The sequence below is a fragment of the Heteronotia binoei genome, chromosome 2 (assembly GCF_032191835.1).
Source record: "Heteronotia binoei isolate CCM8104 ecotype False Entrance Well chromosome 2, APGP_CSIRO_Hbin_v1, whole genome shotgun sequence".
Lineage (NCBI taxonomy): Eukaryota > Metazoa > Chordata > Lepidosauria > Squamata > Gekkonidae > Heteronotia > Heteronotia binoei.
In genome coordinates, this window is record NC_083224.1 from 198329635 (window position 1) to 198345079 (window position 15445).

The window sequence follows — 15445 nt, forward strand, 5'->3', positions numbered from 1 at the left end:
AAAGAGCGCCTGAAATGCGCACATTCTAATAACCAGGGACAGGGCCTTCTCGATTGCAGCTCCCTGTTGGTGGAATCAGCTCCTGGAGGAGGTGAGGGCCCTGCGGAACCTTGAACAGTTCCGCAGGGCCTGCAAAACAGCCCTCTTCCGGTTGGCGTATAATTAATTGTGATCGGAATGCCTGAATATTAAATCTCAAACATCAGATTATTGAATACTGGAAAATTTGAAAGACTGATTTAAGGAAAGGTAGCATAGTGTATATCGATGTGAGTTTTATGTATTTTTAGGTTTTTATGTATTTTATTGTATAATTATTAGCGTATTTAAATTGATCTCTGTTAGCTTTTTTTTTTCTGTTGTAAGCCGCCCTGAGCCCACCTCGGTGGGGAGGGCGGGATATAAATCGAATAAAATAAATAAATAAATAAAAATAATAAAAGGTTATTTGGCATCAGCTGTAGCACACCCCAGTGCTCTTAAAGAGATCCTTATCCAACGACATTTTCTTTTAATGGTCATTCTACAAACTCTACAAAAGCTGCGCATGATGTCCGTTTGCTCGAGTCTGCATTGTTAGATATGAGACGGTGCGGGCGCAGCATTGACATGTGGCCGATGTGATTTTTATATACTTATATAAGCACTTTGGTCTGGTTTTCTAAGAATGCATAATACTTTTTTTGCAGTAATGGGCCGTGAGCTTGTGCTTTCGATGCCAGAGCAGCTGGCGCCGGAAGAGGAAACGGTGGGAACGGAACCACGGGCAAAGCCTCTTTAGCCAGCTTGTAGAAACAAATCCGTGAAAAATAACTAATACAAATGATCACTAATAAATAAATATGGATAATTCCAGTTTCACATATAAAGTCCAGAATATGTCACAAAAAGCCTTATAGGACCACAACGATTCCTCTAATATTTCTTCACAGTGCGCACAAGCGCTTAAGAGATTGAAAGTGACAAGAACAAAGTCCAGAATATGTTGCAAAAAGCCTTATAAGGCCACAACTATTCCTCTAATATCTCTTCACAGTACGCACAAGCGAAGAGATTGAAAGTGACAAGAACAAAGTCCAGAATATGTTGCAAAAAGCCTTTTAAGGCCACAACGATTCCTCTAATATGTCTTCACAGCGCGCACAAGCGCTTAAGAGATTGAAAGTGACAAGAACAAAGTCCAGAATATGTTGCAAAAAGCCTTTTAAGGCCACAACGATTCCTCTAATATGTCTTCACAGCGCGCACAAGCGCTTAAGGGATTGAAAGTGACAAGAACAAAGTCCAGAATATGTTGCAAAAAGCCTTATAAGGCCACAATGATTCCTCTAATATCTCTTCACAGTGCGCACAAGCGAAGAGATTGAAAGTGACAAGAACAAAGTCCAGAATATGTTGCAAAAAGCCTTTTAAGGCCACAACGATTCCTCTAATATGTCTTCACAGCGCGCACAAGCACTTAAGAGATTGAAAGTGACAAGAACAAAGTCCAGAATATGTTGCAAAAAGCCTTTTAAGGCCACAACGATTCCTCTAATATGTCTTCACAGCGCGCACAAGCGCTTAAGAGATTGAAAGTGACAAGAACAAAGTTCAGAATATGTTGCAAAAAGCCTTTTAAGGCCACAACGATTCCTCTAATATGTCTTCACAGCGCGCACAAGCGCTTAAGAGATTGAAAGTGACAAGAACAAAGTCCAGAATATGTTGCAAAAAGCCTTATAAGGCCACAATGATTCCAATAATATCTCTTCACAGTGCGCACAAGCGAAGAGATTGAAAGTGACAAGAACAAAGTCCAGAATATGTTGCAAAAAGCCTTTTAAGGCCACAACGATTCCTCTAATATGTCTTCACAGCGCGCACAAGCGCTTAAGAGATTGAAAGTGACAAGAACAAAGTCCAGAATATGTTGCAAAAAGCCTTTTAAGGCCACAACGATTCCTCTAATATGTCTTCACAGCGCGCACAAGCGCTTAAGAGATTGAAAGTGACAAGAACAAAGTCCAGAATATGTTGCAAAAAGCCTTTTAAGGCCACAACGATTCCTCTAATATTTCTTCACAGCGCGCACAAGCGCTTAAGAGATTGAAAGTGACAAGAACAAAGTCCAGAATATGTTGCAAAAAGCCTTTTAAGGCCACAACGATTCCTCTAATATGTCTTCACAGCGCGCACAAGCGCTTAAGAGATTGAAAGAGACAAGAACAAAGTCCAGAATATGTTGCAAAAAGCCTTTTAAGGCCACAACGATTCTTCTAATATGTCTTCACAGTGCGCACAAGCGCTTAAGAGATTGAAAGTGACAAGAACAAAGTCCAGAATATGTTGCAAAAAGCCTTATAAGGCCACAACGATTCCTCTAATATGTCTTCACAGTGCGCACAGGCGCTTAAGAGATTGAAAGTGACAAGAACAAAGTCCAGAATATGTTGCAAAAAGCCTTTTAAGGCCACAACGATTCCTCTAATATGTCTTCACAGCGCGCACAAGCGCTTAAGAGATTGAAAGAGACAAGAACAAAGTGGTGGTCAAACACTTATTGCAAGGATGAAGCAGACGTCTTGCCAAAACCCTCGACATGGATAGTCGACAGTAATCTACACGTTTCAGTGGAGCTGCACCTTCATCGAGGAGTCTGTTAGACCGTCCACCTGCAGTTTCAATAATAATTTCTTACAAAGTGTCCGGCACAATGTCAACAAGAATGGAGATAGCTTTGGCAAGATGTCTACTTCATACCTGAAAATATGTGGGACTTTAAGTGTTTGACCGGCACTTTGTTCTTGTCACTTTCAATCTCTTAAGCGCCTGTGCGCACTGTGAAGACATATTAGAGGAATCGTTGTGGCCTTATAAGGCTTTTTGCAACATATTCTGGACTTTGTTCTTGTCACTTTCAATCTCTTAAGCGCCTGTGCGCACTGTGAAGACATATTAGAGGAATCGTTGTGGCCTTATAAGGCTTTTTGCGACATATTCTGGACTTTGTTCTTGTCACTTTCAATCTCTTAAGCGCTTGTGCGCACTGTGAAGACATATTAGAGGAATCGTTGTGGCCTTATAAGGCTTTTTGCGACATATTCTGGACTTTGTTCTTGTCACTTTCAATCTCTTAAGCGCCTGTGCGCACTGTGAAGACATATTAGAGGAATCGTTGTGGCCTTATAAGGCTTTTTGCGACATATTCTGGACTTTGTTCTTGTCACTTTCAATCTCTTAAGCGCCTGTGCGCACTGTGAAGACATATTAGAGGAATCGTTGTGGCCTTATAAGGCTTTTTGCAACATATTCTGGACTTTGTTCTTGTCACTTTCAGTCTCTTAAGCGCTTGTGCGCACTGTGAAGACATATTAGAGGAATCGTTGTGGCCTTATAAGGCTTTTTGCAACATATTCTGGACTTGTTCTTGTCACTTTCAATCTCTTAAGCGCTTGTGCACACTGTGAAGACATATTAGAGGAATCGTTGTGGCCTTATAAGGCTTTTTGCAACATATTCTGGACTTTGTTCTTGTCACTTTCAATCTCTTAAGCGCTTGTGCGCACTGTGAAGAAATATTAGAAGAATCACTGTGGCCTTATAAGGCTTTTTGCAACATATTCTGGACTTTGTTCTTGTCACTTTCAATCTCTTAAGCGCTTGTGCGCACTGTGAAGAAATATTAGAAGAATCACTGTGGCCTTATAAGGCTTTTTGCAACATATTCTGGACTTTGTTCTTGCCACTTTCAATCTCTTAAGCGCTTGTGCGCACTGTGAAAACATATTAGAGGAATCGTTGTGGCCTTATAAGGCTTTTTGCAACATATTCTGGACTTTATATGTCAAACTGGAATTATACTTATTTATTTATTAGTGATCATTTCTATTAGTTACTTTTCACGGATTTGTTTGTTTATACAGTCGTGTTTCCGTGATTCTCTTTGTATTTGGCTCTTAGCCAGTGATGGTGAGATCGCCCTCCAGACTTCGAAGCACTTGTTTATTGAGCCACGAATATAATGCACTTGCGGCTCAATAGACTCTCCCAGACCTACCAGGCGGACTGCGGAAGCCGGAGCACTCGGGCAGCTCCAAGCGCCACTGATGGAAAGATGAGAACAAAGACCCCGATTCCTGAGATGTACTTTATCACTGGCTGCCACACAGATGTCAGTCTTTCCACACCTTTGGCGTTTGGGGGGTGGGGGAGAAGACAGCTGAAGAGCAACGGGCTGGAACCCATCACAGTTGTTTCGTGAAATCTCAAGCAAAATATAAAGGCCCTCACAGCGCACTTTGGCTGTCGGTGGCTTCTTTTAAGATCAAATCGGGACCAAAACTGTGTGATCACACACTCTCTCATCTCCTTCGGGTCCCCACCCCGCCCTATTTGTCTGACAGCTTTTCAGTTTGAAGTTAGCAGGCAGGGCTTACAAGGGACAACGCTCGTAACAGTTGTACAAGTAACAACACTTCGCTGTTTACAAAACAGCGCATTCGGCTTAAAGTGTTTGCGAGAGACAGGGCCGAGGAAAGGGGCTTAGGAAGCCCTCCTTCCTTCCTTCCTTCCTTCCTTCCTTCCTTCCTTCCTTCCTTCCTTCCTTCCTTCCTTCCTTCCTTCCTTCCTTCCTTCCGAAGTCCCCCTATCGCAGTGGGGACCGAACACGCAGCTGGAACACAGTGACCAGTCAGCCCAACTATTTTATTTTGTAAAACAACGGAAGGGAAGCGTCCATGTCTTGATGGTATGCAACGTCTCGGAGTCTTGGTCACCCATGGGCTGTGGTCTGTGGCAGGATTACAGGAGCGCACGCGATGCCGGCAAAAGATTCCGGGAAGTGGAGGTCCCGTTCCCATTCGTCCGTCTCGGTGTTGTACACCTGAACAATGCTTGTGACGTTGTTGAGGTGCCAGTTGTAACCCCCCACAATGTAGATCTTTTTCTCCAGCAGACAACAGCCGGCCTCAGACTGCCCTGCCCGCATCGGGTTAACGGTCGTCCATTGATTGGTTTCAGGGACGTAATATTCCACTGCCAGCACATCAAAGCAACGGTCTACGTGGTCCATGCGGCCTCCAAGGGCGTATATCCTGCCGCTGGCGCTGACCATGGCATGCAGGACACGAGGTTCGTTCATGGGGGTTTTGAACTCCCACTGGTCGACAACGGGGTCGTAGCAATGCAAAGCCTTTTTGTCCTCCACCGATATCCCGTACCCACCCGATATGTACAACTTGCCTCCCACCGTGGCCCCAGCGTGACCCCACGTCCGGCGCTTGAGGGAACAGACGTAGCTCCACTCGTTACTTTTGGGGCAATACTTCTCGACGGATGCCAGACTCCCGGACCGGTTCCGGCCACCCGTGGCGTAGACCACGCCGTACAAGACGTTCAGTTGGAACTGGATCCTGCTCTCTTGCATGGCCTGGATACGCAACCACTGGTTCAAATGGGGGTCGTAGCGGCAACAGATGTCCACCGCCCCCTCGCCGCTGCGGTACTGCAGGTGTTGCCCCCCGACCACATAAACAAAATTATCCAGCACTACCGCACAGGTGTGGCTACTCCCCACCTCCATTTCCGTAAGCTCCTTGAACTGGCGCATGGTGGTGTCTGGCAAATAGTAGACTTTCTTGCTCACAGTCCGGTCGTTGTCCGTGTACGGGGTTCCACCAAAAGTGATAAGAGAAAGGACGTCCGAGCGGATGGCGGTCCGGGGTGATTGCATCTCGTGCTGTCGGAAAGGCAAGATCTGGTAGTTGAAGGCTTCCAAGAGGTACTGCCGGCACAAAACGTCCTCCACCATGATGTCCAGAGTCTGGACGTTGTCCACCAGCTCGGACGATTTCATGAGCGGGAAGCGGATGTGGCAGAGGACCTGGCTGGCGTCGCTACGGCGCGACTGGTCGTACTGCAGCCAACGGATGGCGGCCCGGAAGAGGTCGATCTCGCTGCAACTTTTGAGCTTGTTACTCTGAAGAAAGAAGACGAGGCGTTCCAAAGGCAGGTGGAGGAAGTCTTCCTCCTCGGAAATCTGCAGGAAATGCCGGAAAGTGAAAGCATCCACCGACTCTTTCAAGGAGGCCAGGCTGAAAGTGGTGGCCATTTGCCCGATGTTGAGGCATGTCTCGACGCTCATGGCGGACTTCAGGAACTCCTCGCAAAGCTCCACCACAGGCACCATCTGCAGGAAGACGGCTGCCCCGAGCACATCCTGGATACAGTCGAGGTCAAGGGTCACTTCGGCGCTATATGCAAACTCGATTATGTGCTTCAAGCCCTTGGCAGACACACCTTTCAACTCAATGATGTCTTGGGTGGCTTCTCTCATGCCGCCAGTGAACATTGCCCTGAAGGTAAAAAACATAAGAACATCAGAAGAGCCCTGCTGGAGCAAACCACTGGTCCATCTAGTCCACCATCCCATCTCACACAGTGGCCAACCAGTTCCTTTGGAGGGCCAGCAACAGGGCAGAGAGGCTGAGGCCCTCATAAGAGCATCAGAAGAGCCCTGCTGGATCAGAGCAGTAGTCCATCTATTCCAGCATCCTCCTCACACAGGGGCCAACCAGTTCCTCCAGAGGGCCAGCAACAGGGCAGAGAGGCTGAGGCCCTCATAAGAACATAAGAAGAGCCCTGCTGGATCAGACCAGTGGTCCATCTAGTCCAGCATCCTGTCTCACACAGTGGCCAACCAGTTCCTCTGGAGGGCTAACAACAGGGCAGAGAGGTTGAGGTCTTCATAAGAACATCAGAAGAGCCCTGCTGGATCAGACTGAACCTGGAACCTTCTGCTTATCAAGCAGATGCTCTACCACTGAGCCACAGTCCCTCCATCTCCATCACCTACTGCCTGGACCCTTTTGAGTTGGAGATGCCGGGGATTGAACCTGGGACCTCCTGCTTCCCAAGCAGATGCTCTACCACTGAGCCACTGTCCCTCCATCTCCATCACCTACTGCCTGGACCCTTTTGAGTTGGAGATGCCGGGGATTGAACCTGGGACCTCCTGCTTCCCAAGCAGATGCTCTGCCACTGAGCCACCGTCCCTCCATCTCCATCACCTACTGCCTGGACCCTTTTTAGTTGGAGATGCCGGGGATTGAACCTGGGACCTCCTGCTTCCCACGCAGATGCTCTGCCACTGAGCCACCGTCCCTCCATCTCCATCACCTACTGCCTGGACCCTTTTTAGTTGGAGATGCCGGGGATTGAACCTGGGACCTCCTGCTTCCCAAGCAGATGCTCTACCACTGAGCCACCGTCCCTCCATCTCCATCACCTACTGCCTGGACCCTTTTTAGTTGGAGATGCCGGGGATTGAACCTGGGACCTCCTGCTTCCCAAGCAGATGCTTTACCACTGAGCCACCGTCCCTCCATCTCCATCACCTACTGCCTGGACCCTTTTTAGTTGGAGATGCCGGGGATTGAACCTGGGACCTTCTGCTTATCAAGCAGATGCTCTACCACTGAGCCACCATCCCTCCCACCGTCCCTACACTACTGCCTGCGTAGAAAAGCCCTCTTTGCACGGGTTGCAGGAAGCCAGGGGAATGGGAGCCTTCCCAACGTCTTCAGGAAGACCATTCCATAAGTCGGGGGCCACAACAGAGAAGGCACACAAAATGGGCAGTTGCTGGCACCAGCAAAAGGCCCTGCCCGGGTGAGGAAAGCTGTCGTGGCGGAGCATGAGGGGGAGAGTTAGAGGGACATCCCTTGCACTGCTTAGAAGCCCCACCACGGGCTTCTGGCTGCTACGGGAGCAACGCTCCGAGCCTCCTGTTCGCTTCCCCCACTTTTCATCAGGGAACCACTTGGCTCTGTCCATGGTCCTGACCCCTTACTTCGACCCCCTCGGTTCCCCGCTCTCAAGGCCTGCTCACGATAGCCGGTCTCCGAATCACCCACTGGCAGATTTCAAAGGTGCCTTTGCTGGGGGAGTCCTTCTGCCCTGTAACCCTGAACACCCCTCCCTGAACGTGGCAGGAGCACAGAGAAGCAGAAAAGAAGTTCCAGCAGCGTACGGAAGACACCGCCAAAACATGCGCAGACCTCAACGGATTGCCTCTGCTGGTAGAAGCAATGAGGTATAGCCAGGGCTTTTTTTGTAGCAGGAACTCCTTTGCATATTAGGCCACCCCCCCCCCCCGATTTAATTTAATTAATTTGATTTGGGGGATTTATATCCCACTCTATCCCGCAAGCGGGCTCGGGGCGGCTTGCAACAGTAAAACAACAGAGTTAAAGGAAAGGTCCCCTGTGCAAGCACCAGTCGTTTTTGACTCTGGGGTGACGTTGCTTTCACAACGTTTTCACGGCAGACTTTTTATGGGGTGGTTTGCCATTGCCTCCTCCAGTCCTCTACGCCTTCCCCCCAGGAAGCTGGGTACTCATTTGACCCACCGCGGAAGGTTGGAAGGCTGAGTCAACCTCGAGCCGGCTACCTGAAAACCCAGCTTCCGCCGGGGATCGAACTCAGGTCGTGAGTGGAGCTTAGGACTGCAGTACTGCAGCTTTACCACTCTGCGCCACGGGGCTCTTAAGGGAAAGGAAAGGTCCCCTGTGCAAGCACCAGTCGTTTCCAACTCTGGGGTGACGTTGCTTTCACAACGTTTTCACGGCAGACTTTTAACGGGGTGGTTTGCCATTGCCTCCCCCAGTCCTCTACGCCTTCCCCCCAGGAAGCTGGGTACTCATTTGACCCACCGCGGAAGGTTGGAAGGCTGAGTCAACCTCGAGCCGGCTACCTGAAAACCCAGCTTCCGCCGGGGATCGAACTCAGGTCGTGAGTGGAGCTTAGGACTGCAGTACTGCAGCTTTAACGCTCTGCACCACGGGGCTCTTAGTTAAAATAAGTTAGTTAAAATAATATCACAAAAACTGAATTTACACCAACAGGAGCAGCACAGTAAACAACCTTACAGACAGAGGGGGCAAAAACCACCCAACAGCATGGGGCTGATGGCTAACAACGTAACATAACATCATAATGGTGAAATGCTGGAGGAAGTGATGTGTATCCAATCCTCCTGGAGCTTGCAGTAGGCCCTGTGCTAAGAGCCCTGTAAGCTCTTGGAGGATTGGCTGCATCAGGGGTGTGTGGCCTAATATGCAAAGGAGGTCCTGGTAGAATTCCACCCCTGTAGCCAATCCTCTTGGAGCTTACAGTAGGCCCTGTACGAAGAGCCCTGGAAGCTCTTGGAGGATTGGCTGCATCAGGGGTGTGTGGCCTAATATGCAAAGGAGGTCCTGGTAGAATTCCACTCCTGTAGCCAATCCTCTTGGAGCTTACAGTAGGCCCTGTACGAAGAGCCCTGGAAGCTCTTGGAGGATTGGCTACATCAGGGGTGTGTGGCCTAATATGCAAAGGAGGTTCTGGTAGAATTCCACCCCTGCAGCCAATCCTCTTGGAGCTTACAGTCAGCCCTGTACGAAGAGCCCTGGAAGCTCTTGGAGGATTGGCTACGTCAGGGGTGTGTGGCCTAACATGCAAAGGAGCTCCTGCTACAAAAAACGCCCTGGTTATAACCTTGCACAGTTTTGGTTGTTGTGTTTCTAAGAGAGCTGAGCAGTCAGGAAAAGTGCAGAAAAGAGCTAGAAGAACAATAAGATTGGAATGCTTACCCTAATGAGGGGCTTCATAGTTTATTTTAAATGGCGAGGTGACGGAGGCCTCCACAATTAAGCACGGCACAGAGAAAGCAGATAGACTTTTCTCCATCTCCTAATTCCAGGCTGCCCTATGAGACTGACTAGAAGTAGATTTAAGAAAGACAACTGGATGGGGGAGACTTGTCTTGGCAGTACTGTGTGTGAAAAGGATCTAGGGCAGGGGTGTCAAACATGTGGCCCGGGAGTCAAATCAGGCCCCCAGAGGTGGCTTACAATCTCCTTTATCTTCTCCCCCCCATAACAAACATCTTGTGGGTGGGGCTGAGAGAGCTCTCCTAGAAGCTGCCCTTTGAAGGACAACTCCTACGAGAGCTCTGACTGACCCAAGGCCATTCCAGCAGCTGCAAGCAGAGGAGTGGGGAATCAAACCCGGTTCTCCCAGATAAGAGTCCGCACACTTCACCACTACACCAAACTGGCTCTTCACCCACCACTTCCCACCACTTCCTGAGGAAGCCTGTGACACTGCGGAACCACTATAATGGTCAGGAAGTTCTTCCTAATGTTGAGCTGGAAACTCTTTTGATGTAATTTCAACCCGTTGGTTCTGGTCCTATCAGGCCCTCGAGCAATTGGCTGTACTCTGTTTCCTTCTGCATCACAGCTTGCTTTGCCAGGCTTGCTCAATTGCACAGGAGCTACAGAGCAAAACCTCTATTTTCTCCATTGGCTGAGGCTCCTCCCTTAGGGAGAAAGGAGGGAAGGCCGAGCTTGTTTTTCCAGGCTCTCTCAACTGCACAGCAGAGCTGCTGAGCCAAGCCTCTCTTCCTTCTGTTGGCTGAGGCGCCCCACCATTCCAATGGGGAAAGGAAGAAAGAGCCAGAGCTTCCTTTGCCTAGTTCCCTGGATCCCATGGGAGCGATACAAAGAAAGCACCTTTAAGACCAATGGGCACTAACGTTTTAAGCATTTTTAAAGATTTTTTTTTTAAATTTTCTTTATCCGTGTCCTTTATAACGTTTATATCTCTGCTACCTAATCTTAAATAGGTATACACCTGACCTGGCCCAACCTGACATGGCCCGGCCCAACAAGGTCTCATTTATGTCAGATCCGGCCCTCATAACAAATGAATCTGGCACCCCTGATCTAGGGGTCTTAGTGGACCATACACTGAACATGAGTCAACTGTGTGACGCAGTGGCTAAAAAGGCAAATGCAATTTTGGGCTGTATCAACAGAAGTATAGTGTGAAGTGATGGTATCGCTTTACTCTGCTCTGGTAAGACCTCAACCTGGAGTATTGTGTTCAGTTTTTGGCGCCACATTTTAAGAAGGATATAGACAAGCTGGAATGGGTCCAGAGGAGGGCGATGAAGAGGGTGAGGGGTCTGGAGACCAAGTCCTATGAGGAAAGGTTGAAGGAGCTGGGCATGTTTAGCCTGGAGAGGGGGCGGCTGAGAGGTGATAAGATCACCATCTTCAAGTACTTGAAGAGCTGTCATATAGAGGGGATGATGTGGAATTGTTTTCTGTGGCCCCAAAAGGTAGGACCAGAACCAACGGGTTGAAATTACATCAAAAGAGTTTCCAGCTCAACATTAGGAAGAACTTCCTGACCATTAGAGTGGTTCCGCAGTGGCACAGGCTTCCGGGTGGGAAGTGGTGGGTGGAGAGCCAGTTTGGTGTAGTGGTTAAGTGTGCGGACTCTTATCTGGGAGAACCAGGTTTGATTCCCCACTCCTCCACTTACAGCTGCTGGAATGGCCTTGGGTCAGTAATAGCTCTTGTAGGAGTTGTCCTTCAAAGGGCAGCTTCTAGGAGAGCTCTCTCAGCCCCACCCACCTCACAAGATGTTTGTTGTGGGGGGGAGAAGATATAGGAGATTGTAAGCCACTCTTGAGTCACTGATTCAGAGAGAAGGGCGGGGTATAAATCTGCAGTCGTCTTCTACTTCTTCTTCTCCCTCTCTGGAGGTTTTTCAACAGAGGCTAGATGGCCCTCTGACAGCAATGCAAATCCTGTGAATTTATGGGGAGGTATTTGTGAGTTTCCTGCATTGTGCAAGGGGGTAACGTCAAGCCCTGATATTTTCAATAATGAAGTCCTTTGTTTTATTTCAAATGAACTACTTTATTTGAAAATTCCAAGGTGCTCTCTCAGGACATGGTCCATAAGAAGATTGAGATACCAAGATGCTATATAGGGTATCATAAACTGTTACAAAGAAGCGCTGTATTCAAATCTAAGGCTCAAAGGGTACAGCAGTAAATTTCCTTTATTCTACTGTCACGCCCCTGTTGCCCTCTGGGGGGGTCCCCTGGCGGCCAGCCCTCCCAGTGGACCCTCGAAGCCGGCTGTGGAGGTCTCAGAATTGGATAAGGGCGGGGTTGCGTCACCCAGCCTCCCATCCCTGGTGGTGTTTAGGGCTCCTTCTATCTTTCTGAGCGGGCAGCCCTCTTGTCACATCCACCATCCTTCCTCCCTGACCTCCCAGTGTGGCTTCTTTTTATTCCCTTGGGAGCCCCACCCCTTCCCTCCTGCCCTCTCCCCAGGCTGGCCCCGCCCCTCTTCATAAGCCCCCGACACCAATCCCAGGCGTCCTGAGGTGAGGCCTTCAACGCGGCTCACATGCTGGCCATCTGGTGGGCTGGGCAAGCTCCTCCTTGGCGGCCGGTCGGTTCCTTCCTTGTTGGGCGGCTGTGGGGTCTAGCATGCCTGCCACCCGCTCCTCCAGGCTCCTCGGGCCACATAGAGGCGAGTGAGGATGTCACGGGCGGCCCCGGTGCCCTTTAGGAGGGCCCTTTGCTGGCGGGGCTTGACTGGGTGGTCGGTCGAAGCGGGTTTGACTGCAGCTGGGAGGGTGGCTGCGGGGGCGGGGGGGCAGCCGAGTCCTGAAGCGGGACATCTACAAAAACATTCTATCACCAACCCGAGAACTGATAAGGACTTGTGAAGGGCCTGTGAATGCAGGGGAGTTTGTGCTTTAGACACAGCAGGCCAGTTACCATTATGTGAACATCCTTGGCCAGATGGCAGAGTGTACGTGGAGAGGGGGGTGCAGGCAACGGAGGAAAACCAGAGCTCATGCTTGACATTAGTTCAGCCATCTTTATACTAAAAAAGCTGGGCTTGACGGGTAGGACTAGATGATCCTGGAGGTCCCTTCCAACTCTATGATTCTATAAGTACCGCTTCACACAACGGATCCCTGGCTTATGGAACTCACTGCCAAAAGACGCAGTGATGGCCACTGGCTCAGACGGACTGAAAAGGCGGCTGGACAAATGTTACGGAGGCCAGGGCTGTCCAAGAACCCTTGAGCCGAGAGGAAAGGCTGGGTATTTGGATAAAAATAAAGATGTTCACATCTGCGCCTGGAAGCCTCACCTGAAGTAGTCGCTGCAGGCAGCCAACACCACCTTGTGGACCTGGAACACTTCGTCGTTGATGGTCAGCATGACATCCAGCAGCTGCGCCTGAGCACGGAGTGAGGCCAGGCCGTGCAGGAGGGTGGTGCTGTGGCCGGGAGCGGAGAAGGTGCACTTCAAGGCGCTGCTCTTGTCTGCCATGCTGGAACGAGAAAGAGAGAAGGGAATTGGAGGGAACCCGTCTACCCCAGTCTGGTGCAGTGGTGAAGTGTGCGGACTCTTATCTGGGAGAACCGGGTTTGGTTCCCCACTCCTCCACTTGCACCTGCTGGAATGGCCTTGGGTCAGCCATAGCTCTGGCAGAGGTTGTCCTTGAAAGGGTAGCTTCTGTCAGAGCTCTCTCAGCCCCACCCGCCTCACAGGGTGTCTGTTGTGGGGGAGGAAGGGAAAGGAGATTGTAGGCCACTCTGAGACTCTGTCCTTGAAAGGGCAGCTTCTGGAAGAGCACTCTCAGCCCCACCCACCTCACAGGGTGTCTGTTTTGGGGGAGGAAGATAAAGGAGATTGTAGGTCGCTCTGAGACTCTGTCCTTGAAAGGGCAGCTTCTGGGAGAGCTCTCTCAGCCCCACCCACCTCACAGGGTGTCTGTTTTGGGGGAGGAAGATAAAGGAGATTGTAGGTCGCTCTGAGACTCTGTCCTTGAAAGAGCAGCTTCTGGGAGAGCTCTCTCAGCCCCACCTACCTCACAGGGTGTCTGTGGTGGAGGAGGAAGGGAAAGGAGATTGTAGGCCACTCTCTGTTCTTGAAAGGGCAGCCTCTGTGACAGCTCTCTCAGCCCCACCCACCTCACAGGGTGTCTGTTGTGGGGGAGGAAGGGAAAGGAGATTGTAAGCCGCTCTGAGACTCTGTCCTTGAAGGGGCAGCTTCTGGGAGAGCTCGCTCAGCCCCACCCACCTCACAGGGTGTCTGTTGTGGGGGGAGAAGATAAAGGAAATTGTAAGCTGCTCTGAGTCTCTGATTCTGGGAGAAGGGCGGGGTATAAATCCGCAGTCGTCTTCTTCTTCCCACTGGCCCTTTTATTTTCGCGATCCAGTTTCAGCCAGCTTATAGCCACTCCGTGGGGCAGGGGTGCCGAAACTGTGGCTTGGGAGGCACGTGTGGCTTTTTCGCACATATTGTGTGACTCCTGAAGCCTCAACCACTTCATTGGCTAGCTTGGAGAAGGCATTTCTCTCTTTAAATCGTTTTTCCAAGCCGAGCCAGAATGCCTGGGGAAATGCATTTAAATGGAGAATGAGAGGGTCTGCCCTTGTGGCGCAGGGGCCATCGAAACTCTTGGACATGTTCTCCTCTCATGCCAATTTTACTGAGAGACACAGGCGAGGTCAATTGGTCCCTCAATAAGCAGGTTTCAGGGCCATTCCAGTCTTTCTAAGTGTGAGATCACTAGGGAGTTTCTAATGGGAGTGAAGCCACAGATTACAGGGCCTTGTGCAAGGTTCTTTTCCATTGCACCTAAAGTTCACAGAGATAGATAATGTTCTGACGCCAAATTTTAACTGCTGTTTTATATACCCCATTTCTTACTGTTATCTTATGTGATATTCGAATATTTTGTTAAGTATTTTAGCTTTGTTTTCTAGCTTTTGTAATCTTTTTCTGATTTGTGCTGGTCGTTGACCGTATTAAAATCAAACGAATCAATGAATATTTAAATTAAAGTTGCTTTCTTTCTACCTCTCCCCATTTTCCTTCCTTCCTTTCCTTCATCCCTCCCTCCCCTCCTTTCCATCCATCCATCCATCCATCCATCCATCCATCCATCCATCCATCCATGCATCCATCCATTTTGAAGCTCTATCAATCTGTCCGTCCGTCTGTCTTGTAGCTCTATCCATCCATTCATCCATCCATCCATCTGTCCATCCATCTTGTAGTTCAATCAATCTGTCCATCCGTCTGTCTTGTAGCTCTATCCATGCAGTCATCCATCTGTCCATCCATCTGTCCATCCATCTTGTAGCTCAATCAATCTGTCCGTCAATCCGTCTTGTAGCTCTATCCATCCATCCATCTGTCTTGTAGCTCTATCAATCTGTCCGTCCGTCTGTCTTGTAGCTCTATCCATCCAGTCATCCATCCATCTGTCCATCCATCTTGTAGCTCTATCAATCTGTCCGTCCATCTGTCTTGTAGCTCTATCCATCCATCCGTCCATCCATCTTGTAGCTCTATCCATCCATCCATCTGTCTTGTAGCTCTATCAATCTGTCCGTCCATCTGTCTTGTAGCTCTATCCATCCAGTCATCCATCCATCTGTCCATCCATCTTGTAGCTCTATCAATCTGTCCATCTGTCTGTCTTGTAGCTCTATCCATCCATCTGTCCATCCATCTTGTAGCGCTATCAATCTGTCCGTCCGTCTGTCTTGTAGCTCTATCCATCCATCCATCTGTCTTGTAGCTCTATCAATC

At 49.4% G+C, this 15445-nt stretch overlaps 1 protein-coding gene across 3 annotated transcripts in view; it reads right to left on the bottom strand.

The window, feature by feature from the left end:
* Nucleotides 1-4672: 4672 nt before the first annotated feature.
* KLHL26 (kelch like family member 26) overlaps nucleotides 4673-15445 on the bottom strand; it is a 47573-nt gene continuing 36800 nt past the window's right edge. For 2 of the 3 annotated variants that reach the window (XM_060232810.1, XM_060232811.1), the window contains exons 2-3: nucleotides 12990-13172; nucleotides 4673-6335 (exon numbers count right to left, since the gene is read on the bottom strand). In XM_060232810.1, coding sequence (XP_060088793.1) covers nucleotides 4754-6335; nucleotides 12990-13172 — 1765 coding nt within the window. In that variant the 3' untranslated portion in view covers nucleotides 4673-4753. The remainder of the gene's footprint in view (nucleotides 6336-12989; nucleotides 13173-15445) is intronic. The other variant, XM_060232812.1, reaches the window with a different exon arrangement.